The following is a 13653-nucleotide window of genomic DNA, read 5'->3' as shown; positions in this document are numbered from 1 at the left end:
GTTACTGCACTCTCTTTGATAGGTTGTTCCTGTTTTGGTACATCTTCTCTCAGCTATCAGCAGTGTCCGACTCTACATACCGAAAGACCTGAGGCCCATTGACAACAGGCAAAGTGTGTTAAAATCTATACAAGTAAGTTCCACTAGGCTGTGTAAGCTCTCTGCTCTGGTAGTGAGGTACTCTTGAACCCAAGACAACTTGTTCTAAAGAGATTTGTCTAAAGTTTGTGTCACATCTTCAGCTTTATTCTTAAATGGGGCGGGAAGCCACAATATATGTCAGTTTGCTTCTCCTTGTCATTTTAAACTTGATTTTGAAAACTGCTGAAACATCACATAACAAACTTACACTACTGCCTTCTGTGTCTCTATAGTTGTGCCAGCTTACTTGTAAAAGTATAGTTTATTTTACTGCTACTGATCTTACAAAAAGAATATTTAATTTCTTTTTCTGCTTTTAGGAAGTACAGAAACGATTTCCTGATGGAGTACCATTACTAGACCCTATTGATGACATGGGCATCAAAGATCAAGGACTGAAAAAAGTAATCCAAAAAGTAGAGGCATTTGAGCATAGGATGTATTCACATCCTCTTCACAATGATCCCAACTTGGAAACTGTATACACACTTTGTGAAAAAAAAGCACAGGTAAAAAAACTAAAACAAAACACTGTACCTATATCTAGCTGAAGTGAGAGACAGTAGTAGTTCCTTTTAACTTGCTTTTCTTTTTATTTGCAAAGCCCAAATAATACTTCTTAAACTAATAAGCCCAGTTAATACTTTTTAAATACAGTAAAATTATTGAATCTCACTACAGACTGGCTGAGGTGGTGTTGTACCCTTTATATTGATAGATATATGAAGTATATCTGAAAATAAAACTCTTTTAAAGTAGTCATCAGGGATTGGAAGGTTACAGAGGTGCCACTAGAGTCTTTTTCACTAAATAGGCATAGCACAGTAATACAGTATAGGTGAAGTCTTCATAGATAATTGAAATTGATCATTTTTTAATAAGCTTGTGCAAAGCTCAGTTGAATTGATGGGGCTTATTGGCTTGGGCAGTGTACCAGACAAATCCTGGGGCTGCTGCTTTCTGAGCTGACGTCCAGCCTGGAAGCAATACACTTGTTTTATGTAATCATACCCTGCTAGACTGAAACTGGTTGTGCAGAGAACTAGCTCTCATGTTTCTGTGCTGCTCCAGAAAACAGGTTCTACAGGAGTCTCATCACAGAAGTGAGGTAGTTTTGGTATGGGCAGCACAAAGTTGCATGTGGACCCGATGGACCAAGCAGAATTCTGCAAGGGTGTCTGCACTATGCACCCTGCTGTCAGGATGTTGACAGTGACTGTGATAAACTCCAAGACAGTGCAGAAGCTCTAATAGCAGAAAGTAATGCCTTTGGGTTACATTTCAGTGAATAGTTGGTTAGCTGAGACTTGGTAAAGGTCTCAGAAGATGAGTGCTTATTTCTCAACCAAAGATTTCTTTTGTGGTTTTTTAATGTGGGCTGGTTGGAGTTATTTCCCCACTCTAGGTAAACTCCTTAACTTCCCAAACTTGCCAGAGTTTTCTATGGGTAACTGGAGCTGATTTTTTTTTTTTTAAAGAAATTTGTTTTAAACCTCCCTTTTAGTAGAGTTAGCTGAGTCAGTGTCAACCAGTATGTCCATATGCTGTCATTCTGAGGCCTTTATGTAAATTAAACATTATCTTGAAAACAGTTGCATCTGTTAAACCAGCAAAATGTAATTTCTCTCCTCTGACCCCTCAGATTGCTATGGATATTAAAGCAGCAAAGCGAGAACTGAAAAAAGCCAGAACTGTCTTACAAATGGATGAACTGAAATGCCGTAAGCGTGTTTTGAGAAGGCTGGGGTTTGCTACATCTTCAGATGTCATTGAGATGAAAGGACGGGTTGCTTGTGAAATCAGCAGGTAATTGGTTTCTGTGCAAAGCTATTATTGTCTTGAATACACACTTGATCGTCCTGGCTCAAATTAGTAGATCATATTTAAAGTTCTGAGACAGTTAGAAGAAAGGTTCTTCAGAGACTCTGTGATCAGTGTCATGAGGGAATATACTGATTGAAGCGGGAAAGACAGCAACTTAAGGACAGAATACAATATATTTTAAAACTAAAGCATGGACATGAAAATGGCTGTTTTCTTACCCAGTTTAGGCAATAGCGTATGTTTTCATTTAATACTGTACAGTACCTGAGAGGATGGTCTCAGTTTCTGTGGTTCCACTTCCCAGGACTCTGAGTACAGTTTCTCACAGGTGTGGGTGTAACAGTGACTGTCAGCAGTTACCGAGTCACTGACAAGTTTGCAATACTGCTTGATTGCTTCCATAGGTCTGTTGGAACAAATCTATGGAAGTGATGCATTTTACTGTAATACATTTAGCAGGTACATGTATATTAAAACATGCTGTAAAGATTCCGTGGAAACTCATGAATTGGACTTTAATACTTCTAGAGTGTAACTCAGATTTTCATAGAATTACGTATTTTTGAAAGTTACAGTGACTGCTGTACTCCTTGCCTTACAGATAGTTTGACAGATGCTACCTGTATTTGTTGTATATCTAGTTACTTTTTTCTCACTGCAAAATTTTATAGCAAATAGGGAAGCTCAGGATTTTATCAACTTTGTGACTTTCAGGAACTGTTTGCTGAGGAGTTACACTTTTCTTTGTAAAAAGATGGACTTTTTTTCCCACATTGTATGCATTTGCCTGATATGTCTTTATTTTACAAGCAAATTGAAGCAAGTTTGCTACGCTTTTCAGTATCTTGGAAATAATCCAGTTCAATCTTTTTTGAGCAGCAGCAATACTGATTTTAGTCCCTTTTCATAAGTTGCCTAACTCTAGTCCTTTTCAATCTACTGATGTCCTGTCTGATAAAACCTGACCAAAGCGACCATTAATACTAACTTTTATGAACTATCAGGAGAGATTCTTTGTAGTCCTGTAAGAGCTTTTAGTTTGTTTAAAATACTGTCTCACTCTGTTACGATTATCATCCCTCTTAAAAAGCTAATATATTAGAATTTGGTGTTCCCGTAAGAAAAATTAAGACGTTATTGTTTCTTACCTATATTGAGTTGCTTCACAAAATAGATTAATAGTACATAATTTTAAAATTACATTTCAGTAAGCTTCCCTAAGCTTCCTTCTCTTTCTCTTTATTTTAGTGCTGATGAACTACTCCTGACAGAAATGATGTTCAATGGTCTCTTCAATGACTTATCTGCAGAACAGGCAACTGCACTATTAAGCTGTTTTGTATTTCAAGAGAATGTAAGTTATTTCTTCAGTTCATGAATTCCAGATCTTCCTGTCTACAACAGTATTATTTATAACTCAGTTCCAGAAATCGGTCATAGCAGTACAAGCTATTACACACTTTTTATCTTTCCAAAGGTGTTTGACATGAATTCCCATTGAATTTGCCAAAAGCATTGCAGCTTCAGTGCTAAAATGTCTTTCCTCATGAATGACATACCAAAAGTTGTATGAAATTGCAGTCCTTGTACTGAATCTACCACTGTTTCCTCCTCATGCAATGAAGCAATATTAATAGATTCTCAGCATACATTCTTGTCTTTATGTATGTATACACACACACACACATCTGTATAATTTAAAATCTAGAATGATTATTTCAAAAAAGAGGCTTAACAGTCTCTGTTCCTGCACTCCAGGGTGAGGGTATCTTAAATTCTGAGACATGCCTGCCTGTGTTATGTTATTTGGACAGTACCCTTAACCTATTGATGGAAGTGGCAGTACCACATGGATATGATATCAAAAGCAGACCATATGTTATTAAAAGCAAAACCATGGACATTTAATATCAGATGCTGTCGTTTTTCCACCTACAACCTTTATAGAAGTTTAGCCTTGTCAGGAAAATACAGTAAAAATGAACTTCCATATGAAATACTACTGCAGACAGCTAGCAAGATGCATGACTTGGGTTGATTCTAAATGTGGAAAGCACATTAGCAGCAGATGCTAAGGAGTTTCTTTTGTTAGTAGACGGAATGCCAAGGTAAGCCTTTGCTAGTTAGAATATTGTGGTTCACTGAACAATAGCACATATAAACCACTTATGTTTAAGTTATTAAAAACACTTGCTTTTTATATTCTTCAAGAAAAGCTTCTAACAGTTAAAGCAATAAATGATCAGCATTTTGGCAGTTCAAAAGTATGGAAAACTAAATAGAGGGAATTTTGGAAGTATTCAGAAAGCAGGTGCTTTTTTTTCATACCATTGGCGTACTGTACAGAAAGATTTAATTTTCTGATTTAGTTTTTGGAGCAAGCACTTGGGGGAGTTCAGTAAATTTTAGTGTTTGGTAACAAGTTTGAGGAGTTTGGAATAACTTACAACAGCACTACCACACGCTGAATTTCTATTTTTGTATTTAATTTGGTGTAGAGCAAACGTGTGGGAGCGCATGAGATTATTTAAGATTATTTCTTTTTCAGTCCAGTGAAATGCCAAAACTGACAGAGCAGCTGGCAGGACCGCTTCGGCAAATGCAGGTAATCTGTGCATTAGAAATCTTTCTGAACTCAAGGTTAATATTAATGTGCGTACAGTGTGTAAGTGTAATAAGCGCACAGTGAAGACTTAATTTTGGATCATCAGTGAATTTGGCCTGGCACTGCATGTGGTTTTGCAGTGTGTAGTAATGGGTTATCTTGTTCGCAAGGAATCTTTGCCCTAATTCAGAACATGCATTTAAAAGCTTTCATAAGCTTGCTTGCTACAATGTAAGTAGTTAGCACAGGCTGCTACAATGTAAACAGTAGTTTAGTTTCTGATCTTGAATAATTTCACACTAAAAAGGAAACCTCATCCTAATAATATGGAAGTCTTTCTATTGGTTAAACAATCTGTTTAAGCATATTGTAAACTTAAAATATTTTATTTTAAAGGAGTGTGCAAGAAGAATTGCCAAGGTGTCAGCAGAAGCCAAACTGGAAATTGATGAAGAAAATTACTTAAATTCTTTCAGACCCAATCTAATGGATGTTGTGTATACATGGGCAAATGGAGCTAACTTTGCTCACATCTGCAAAATGACTGATGTCTTTGAAGGTATGTTAATCAGTTCTTCTTAAGGAGGTGTGAGACAGTAATTCTGTAACATGGAATGGTAATTCTGAATAGCCTTATAATAGATCACAAAATTCATTAACTCAAATGTATTCAAGTATCTGCATGGCTGAAGCTAAGCAGGGGACAAAATTGTTTACTGTGTAAAAAATTCATAGTTACACTGTTGATAATTTAGAATCTGTAGCAGACTTAAAGGGTATCTCTACATTTTAAGAACTTCCTATAAAACTCAGAAATCCGAAGTATTGCAACAGGAGGTAATGCTTACTTTTGCAGGTTAAAGGGGGAAACACCCTGTTGCAAATGCTTGCCATTTAGAAGTACAGCTCATGTGCTTGTCTTCATTACGGTTAAATGTTTTATTTACTTGGCAAATGGAAGGTTCCTCCTGCTATGTTAATGATGACAGAAGTGAGAGGTAACTAAGTCTGTTTCAGATGGTTCATCACAGCAGTGCAGTGCAGATATTTGGAAAGCCAAGATGTAACCTGTCATCTGCATTAATTTAGTTCCTAAAACTGGAGTATTAGAAACTGTCCCTTGAGGAAGAATACTTAGTTTTCATTATTTTAAAATTAGGATGACTTAAAGCCCAGATACTTCACAAAAAGACAAACCATTCACCTGAAGGTCAAACCAGAATGAAGAACCTAATTTCATCTTTTACTGGCTGTGTTAAAGTTGTGAAGAACAGCAGACTAGGTGCACCAGTCTTATGAGGCTGTGTGTAATGAGTGATTCTTGAAAATCCTTTTTCAGGTTGCTACTGTCACCATTGTTTTACCTCTCCAAATGCCGTTTTCTTGTCTGTATGTGCACAGTTGCAAATGGCACCCCTTAGAACCAAGGAATTCATGCATTTCTGTAATCCAATGCACAGACCCAGGAATTTTGTAAAGCAGGTTGCCTGCGAGCAACAGAAATCCTGGCAGTCTTTGATTCTGCATTCAGCAGATTCTTACTGTTGCAACGAATGTCTGAGCCTTTCATCTGATCTAGAGGTACCCTGAATAAGGGGAACACAAAAGGAGAAGCAATAGGTGGCCTATATTTTTATGTTGGCACATCTGACGATGTTGAGAATACATCAGGCAGCAATGTTTTCCATTTACCATATTTGGCCTTAGGCTAGTTGGTCAGCTTTGCCCTAGTCAACAGTGCTAGCTCCCTCAAAATTAGATCTTAGGGGCTATTTTGAGAAGTTCAGCTGTTGTGGCAGGGGTTGACGCATGACTTTTCCCTTAACTTTTAATAGGCTGGTTTTCTGTGCATTGTCCAAGAGGAAGGAAAGTACTTCAAACATCCACTGTCAGTTACGCTTACCTTAAATGCAGTGTGGTGTTGCTAAATCCCAGGGGAGTTTGCCCTGGTTAGCCAAGACATTATAGTGATTTCAAAGAAACTAAAAAACAATACACAAAAAAACCACCAACCACCCCCCCCGAAAACATCAAACACAAACAACGAAACACAGACCCAAACCCACAGCATCCTTATTTTGATCTTAAGTACAATTTTTCATTTTGGGTGGTGGTGCTGCCTGTTTTAGTTTTGGTAGAGGTTGTTACCATGAGGTATAGCATGATGGCTTATTAACGCTCTAAAAGGAGGTGTATTTTCCTCTTTGCCTTTTGGGCAATGTCAAATTAGCAGTCGTGAGTTGCAGCTGTTACATGGAGTCCCCCCTTCACTGTTTTGCACCAATTTTAGTAAGAACGCAGGAAATGGGCCAGCCATTAAGAGTGCATTGGAAGCCACCACTTTTTTTAAACTGGTTTTTCATCACTCCCCTCCCCACAACTTACTACAAGGGTGTTCTGAAAGACTGCTTTTCATGAGTGAGAGACTAATGTTTGGGTTTGTGCTGCTATCCAGGCTAACAGGCACTAGCAGAACTTTCCTAGACAGAAATCTTGTGTGTTGATGGCATGCTTCCACTCTCACAAGCTTTCAGATAGATGGTCTTCTGCTGTTTAATTGGTACGGATGGTCAAGTGTCTGAAACCCCTTTTGCTGCAGTTGTGAGTAGTGTGAAAGCTCATGGTCATGGTATGTAAATGGCTGCCTTTTCAGGTTGCGCAGCGAAAGCAAGTGTGCTTGCTACAGGTGGAGCAGTGTTGATTGGCTAATGAAATTGAGTTGTCATTAAGCTGAAATGTGTGTTGGGAAAACAGAGAAGCTTTATAAAGTTGTAGGGAAGAATGGTAAACTGAGCTAAGTATCCTACTAATCAACTCCGGATTGTTTTGTTTTGTGGAAGTAAGCATAGACAATAGCCATTTATTCCAAAAATGCAGGTTTTTTCATGCACAAAAGAAATATGTCTGCACCAGCCCCTGCTACGCTGCCTGTAAATGAGTACTCCCTGGAACAGTTGTCAGGGTTGGCCTTGAGCTGGGGCGTGCCACCACACGGTGTGGCCGTGCTCGGGGGAGCTGCTGGCAGTTCACTTGCTTTGGCTTTGCACTTTGTGTCCAAGAGACTGTGTATGGGGGTCTTATGTCATTGCAATAGGTTTTACAGACTGCTGTGTTTACACAAACTTCTTACTGTAGAAGGTGACATAGCCTACTGGTACCATATGAATGTTTTTATTTATTTTTAAGAGAGGTGTTATTTTACTTCTCACTTTCCCAACACCTTCGTAGAGTACACCTTCGTAGAGTATTTCCATTTGGACAGTTTTTACTACAGGTGGTATTATGCCTTGTCTAGAGCTAGTATTTCACTGAATCATAGAAAGGTCTAGTCCAAACTCCCCCTGTAGTGAGCGGGGACATGTTCAACTTGATCAGGTTGCTCAGAGCTCGGTCCAGCTGGACCTTGAGTGTGTCAAGGGATGGGACATCTACCACCTCTCTGGGCAACCTCTTTCTTCCTTACACTCCTGTTGCAACAGGGCCTGCTCAAGTTTGTCCGTCTTTCTTGTAAGCCCCCTATTAAGTGCTGAAAGTGCTGAAAGGCTGAGATAAGGTCTCCCTAGAGCCTTCTCTTCTTCAGGCTGAACCACCCCAGGTTGTCTCAGCCTGCCCTCATAGGCGAGATGCTCCAGCCCTCTGATTGTTTTCATGGCATTCCTCTGGATCCAAACAGGTCCATGTCTTCCCTGTGCTGAGGGCCCCTAGAGCTGGATGCAGTGCTCCAGGTGGGGTCTCACCAGAGCAGAACAGAGGGACAGAACCACCTCCCTCAAGCTGCTGGCCATGCTTCTTTTGATGTAGCCCAGGTTGCCTTCCTGGGCTGTGAGCCCATGCTGCCAGCTCATACCCAGTTTTTCATCTACCAGTACCCCCAAGTCCTTCTTAGCAGGACAGCTTTTAATCCCTTCATTCCATATTTATTGTATGGCAGTCATTTTGCACATAGTAGTTTTACACTGTAGGCATGAGATGATGCTGGAGAAAATGACCAGGCAGCATACTGTTTGCATGCTGCTAGAAAAGTGTAAGCATTAGGATCATTTTGTGTTACTTGTTACAGTGACTTGGGCTAAGCGGAGAAGTTGGGAGGTGAACACATAACAAACTACAATGGTTATTAGTTTGCAGGGTAGGAGCCATGTCAATACTGAGCTTGTATGCATTACTGCAAGTGTGCAACCAAGTGGTCCGTAGCAATAATGTAGATCACTTACTGCACTATCAAAACCAAAACAAAACACAAACTGTGTGTGGTGGTTCTTGAAGCAGCAACCCTGTAAATCCCTCAAACGTGTATGGTTTTTGAGGGAAGTCTCAAGGAATTACTAAACAGCTGAGAAGGTCTTAGAGGCTGTGAAGATAGAAGGAAAACAAGAACAGGAGAAGCATTTGGAGACAGTTTCAAGTAAGTACCTAATGGGAGAAATTTACTGTTAACAGAAACCAAGTGTGAGACATACAAGTATTCCTCACCATTGGATTCTAGATAAATTGAACAGGGTTGGAGAAGGAACTGTTGGCTTGCTGCCAAGTGGGCTCAAGCAACTGAATTGTTCAGTGACGTGGTGGGGCAGGAGATAAAGTTTTCTCTCTTTTTGTACAGGTAGCATAATTCGTTGCATGAGAAGGCTAGAAGAATTGCTCCGTCAGATGTGTCAGGCTGCAAAAGCCATTGGAAACACAGAGTTGGAAAATAAGTTTGCAGAGGGTATGTATTTTAGTTCTACAGTATGAGAATTAATTCTAGAAAACCTATGAAAGGAAGGTGAGGGGTAGGGATGGGGCAGGGCATGAGTCAATTATTTGGTAATACAGCATCACTGCTCTCTTTCCAGGCAAGATCTGTTATAAAGTTTGACTGAAGAAGTATCATTCTGGTGACAGTTTAACCCAAGTTTATAACTGAAAATGGATGTAAAATTACTTCTGTTTAAGACTTGTAACACTGTCTCTACTGCAGAGCATTACCTGCCTGTAACTACACTTAAAATAATGATTGTGTCAGCTACAACTGCTGGATATTAATACACTTTTCCTTTTTTAATAGGAATTACAAAAATCAAGAGAGATATTGTGTTTGCTGCAAGCCTTTACCTGTAACAGAAGGTATTTTCCAAGAACAGTACTAGATGCACATTATGGAATAAGTTGATCAGCTTCACATGCTACTTCCGTGTCAAGTGATTTCTTTTAATAGTGTGTATTTAAAACCACAGTTGCTTCAACAAGGCATGTACAAACAGCAGTGTATGTAATATAACTGTTACCACATTTCCAATAAAAATTTACAGTTTGGGTAGCTTTTTTTGTTTAAGCAAGAGCTTGAACCAACAGAAACTTAAAGTTTAGATATACAATAAATGTGGTAGATGTTACTATACAGGTAAAGTGAGCATTCAAGAGTAGCAGCAGTTCCTTAAAGGCATTTACTTATATTACATAGACTTGTGAAATTGTTTTCCTTTCAGAGGGCAAGACAGGTGAGGTGGGGGTCATTCTTCATGGTTGATGATTGCTGCCAAAGTGATTTCCATTTGTTGGAGTCTCATGTAGGGTTGTATGGGAATCTTCTTTTGGTTGAAATGTACATCCTCTTACTTTGAAGAAGTCAGACACGTATACAACCTAAGTGAAGAGATCAGTGGTAAGCCTCTGCACTTGTAAGTCTTTGAAACAGTGGGTAAATGCTTTTGCAGAAGGTAAATTCCATGATCAAAACTAATAAAGAAGTTCAAGTACATTAAAAATAAGAAAATTGCTAGGAAGTCTCGTATAAAATTCAGTGTTCCCTGTTCTTTCAGCAGCTTTTTCTCCAGCTGTTACCCCCCTCCCATTGACCACTTCATCACTGTTACTGTGTTAACTGCTCTAACTGCCTTCTCAGGCACTGCTTCATTACAAAAGCCACGGTTTGTACCACTGTAAATGAAGGAGCAAGATATGCTGGCTGAGAGCCCACACTGCATGTATGGTTATATTTATTCTGTTACTTATTTAGGACAGGAGACCTTGTGCTTTAGCTGAGGAACTGTTCTCTGGAGTATCACTCTCACTTCCATTTCTTTAAAAGCTGGTAAAACCAAGCTTGGATTTCTCTCCTTGGCAAGATTCAGAGCAGCTCCCTTCCCAATACATGCATCTCACCTACATCTCCAGCATCTGTAAGGCCAATTCTACCTACATTATCCTTTCCTGAATTCCTTTGAACATACCAACGCAATTGCTTCACAGCTACCAACTAGGAGACAAATGAGACAAGTGCTTCAATCCAATTCTGCAGCTTGCTGTCATCGCACTGCCCACTTCGGTCATACTAGTAGACATGCTAGGTACAATGCTGCCTGAAGTACAATAAATGAGAAGCCTTTTCTCATGATCCCTTCCTACATCACCTTTTCCCCTCCCACAGCAAACCTCAGACCTGCAGAACAGTTTAGGGCAGCAGAAGAAACCACCTTTCATGCCAAGGGCTAGCTGATGACCTGACATGCTGCCTTAGCTACATACTAGATTGAGTTTTTCAATTTAGTGCTCCTTTTGCAGTTACTGCCCCAGCGTGCTCTTACCTCCACTTTGTTTCTGGAGGGGGACTCTTCAGTTCCTTCAGATTAAGGGTTTTGTTTAGTGGGTTTTATTTTCAAAAATTATTTCCTCACCTTTCAACTCTGTTCACTGTAATGTCACCTTCTACTCCTTACATTGCAAAGCACCTCTAAGATATCCTCTCAGTCATCCAGCATCCTTCACTAAACTTGTTTCCCCAAAAGTGCCCTCAGCTCTCCAGTCCCTGATGTTTCTCATACCTGGCAGTCCTCTTAGAAAATGAGATTTTAAAAAAACAAGGGGTAGTACTATGTTTTAATCAACATGCAGCCATTTAGTTAACAGCTAACGCAGCATTTAGGCTTTCCCAGAGTTGCTCCAGGATTTGTTCTGATTATTGATCGCAACAAATAAACAAAGCTTTGTCTTGAAAATGAACTGTACCCTTCTGACTTTCAGCAGAGAAAGTGTTTTTCTTGGAGGTGGCTCTTCCCAGTGAGCCTCAGTTCTTGGTAACTGATTTCTTCAGTAGGACCTAAATTAGCTCATGTCTCTAAAGTCAGTCTCTCTGGTCAGTCCCTTCCCAGGGCTGAATCATCTGTGGCACCCTAATGACAGCCAGCACAACACTGTGTCAACAAGGCTGGCAGCTTTCAGTTTAGCTGATTCTCTGCTCCTTGGGATAGCTTTTCACTCATCAGTGCAGCTAAGCTTCACATGCTAGTTGTTGTGAACAGCTTTTTAGCACTCAAAATGCACACGAGAAATAATGAACAGTTTTAGTTTCCCATCAGACTGAAAAAACAGGCTGTAGAAGCTGGCAGACACTTTCATGCTGTCCTTATCCTTAAAGGCCTTTTGGGGTTTTTGTTTTGCCCTGCTTACCTCATACAGTTTGTTCTCCTTTGCTGCTGTACTTGAGATGTAGAATTTGGCTGGAAGCAAAAGGTATGGCTATATAAAGGCCCACATAGTTTTGCAGTTGACTATTTCCATCTCAGTAGTTTTACAAGCTTTTGAGCAGGAACAATTTCATACTACTTCACAGCTAAAACAGCCCTTTATCTCATCGTTGGCCAGAGTCTGCCTCACTCCACAAAGTACTATTGCTACACTCGGTTCAAGGAGTTGTTTCCCCTCTCCAGGAATTTTTGAAGCATTAGAGACAAGTCTGCTTTCCTCTGAAGAAATCCTGCAATTCTAAGGTGCTGTTTATAAAAAAGCAGCGATCCCAGACACACACACAGACTCACAGGCACAGACACATACCCCTCCACCCCCCAGGGGTAAGGAAGCAATTACTTACAATGAGCACAGCTACCACTGCTCCCTGAATGAGTCCTGTTAAAACATCACTCCAGTGATGCTTGTAATCAGAAACACGTGACAGACCCACATAGATAGATGCAGCAATAAGACCAAATTGTATAGTAGGACGTACAAGTCTTGCCCAGTCTCCTTTCATTCTAGCCTGAAGGTAAAGCTAAAACAAAAAGAAAATTTTATAAAATGCAATAAATAAAGTTGAAATTCATGTGAAAACACGATAACATCCACAAATGTTCCCAGTGCTATCTCTCACAAGTATACTATGATGGAGTTTGATAGTCAAGTGTTGGGTCTTTATCTTCTTATATAAAACTACATATCATCATATAGACACTTTGTTGTGACAAATGAGAATTTTTATTATAAAGGTACTGGTAATGAGAGCCACTCAGGGATTCAAAAGAATCTAGTGGAAGTCTAACTAGTATTGCGCTCTTGTATTAACTATAGGTAAGACTTGTATTTAAAAAAGCTGACGACCATCCAAATTTATAGTCTTCCAAATGCAGGGAGCTCCACCCTTGCTCTGAGCGGGAAGACCATTAACATTTTTAGTAAAGTTTATATATACTATCTCAATTCCAGTCACCTTTAGTATTATCAGCTTTTAGCATAATATTCCATCTGTAGCGAAGTGTCAGAATGAACCTGATATGATCAATAACGTCTAGGGTCACATTCCTCAGTTGTCGCTGCTGTATTTCACTGAGCTCCATCTGTTCCTAGTCCTTTTGAGCTGCACGTTAACCATGTTACTGCTCTGGTAAGCAAATGGGTATGGGATTTGCACTTCACGTACTTTTTCTCTCCCCTCAGCTCTATTTATGTTGTGTGTATCTATGCTTTTGTCATTCTCTCAAATTCACAGTATTTAACTCTGTTACTTTCCCTCTAATCTGAGACCCTCCTTTTGTCTCCTCTGGTCTGTCTAGGACAGAGACCTCTTATTTCAGCTCTAAGAGGAGCTTCTCCAAATCCACCGTGTAAACATCATTGAACTTATTCTGGAACTTGATCCTGTCACCAAAAAAGGCACCATAGTTACCGTGTTTATGGAGAACAACAATACAGTTGAAATGTTAAATTTAACTTCCAAGCGTGTCTTTTCAGTACCATCTAGGAACTTCAGCTTGAGTACAGAATCTTAATTGTGAGTCTTGTGGAACAGTAGAAGCTAACTAAAACACAGGCTTCAGGCACTAAGACAGCAC

The 13653-nt window shown here is 39.6% G+C and overlaps 2 protein-coding genes across 4 annotated transcripts in view; one reads left to right on the top strand and one right to left on the bottom strand.

The window, feature by feature from the left end:
• MTREX (Mtr4 exosome RNA helicase) overlaps positions 1-9866 on the top strand; it is a 49423-nt gene extending 39557 nt beyond the window's left edge. Inside the window, exons 20-27 of the mRNA XM_037373510.1 lie at positions 23-133; positions 462-650; positions 1784-1947; positions 3214-3319; positions 4514-4570; positions 4967-5129; positions 9174-9278; positions 9618-9866. Of these exons, the coding sequence (XP_037229407.1) occupies positions 23-133; positions 462-650; positions 1784-1947; positions 3214-3319; positions 4514-4570; positions 4967-5129; positions 9174-9278; positions 9618-9670 (948 nt within the window). The 3' untranslated portion in view covers positions 9671-9866. The remainder of the gene's footprint in view (positions 1-22; positions 134-461; positions 651-1783; positions 1948-3213; positions 3320-4513; positions 4571-4966; positions 5130-9173; positions 9279-9617) is intronic.
• Positions 9740-13653, bottom strand: part of PLPP1 (phospholipid phosphatase 1) — a 67928-nt gene continuing 64014 nt past the window's right edge. For all 3 annotated transcript variants that reach the window (XR_005101896.1, XM_037373512.1, XM_037373513.1), the window contains 2 exons: positions 12420-12596; positions 9740-10195 (listed from right to left, as the gene is read on the bottom strand). Coding sequence is in view for 2 of the 3 variants with exons in the window: in XM_037373512.1 (XP_037229409.1) it covers positions 10070-10195; positions 12420-12596 (303 nt within the window). In the remaining variant the exon portion in view is untranslated. The remainder of the gene's footprint in view (positions 10196-12419; positions 12597-13653) is intronic.

The sequence above is a fragment of the Falco rusticolus genome, chromosome Z (assembly GCF_015220075.1).
Source record: "Falco rusticolus isolate bFalRus1 chromosome Z, bFalRus1.pri, whole genome shotgun sequence".
NCBI classification, from domain to species: Eukaryota; Metazoa; Chordata; class Aves; order Falconiformes; family Falconidae; genus Falco; species Falco rusticolus.
This window is presented reverse-complemented; position numbering and strand designations above follow the sequence as displayed.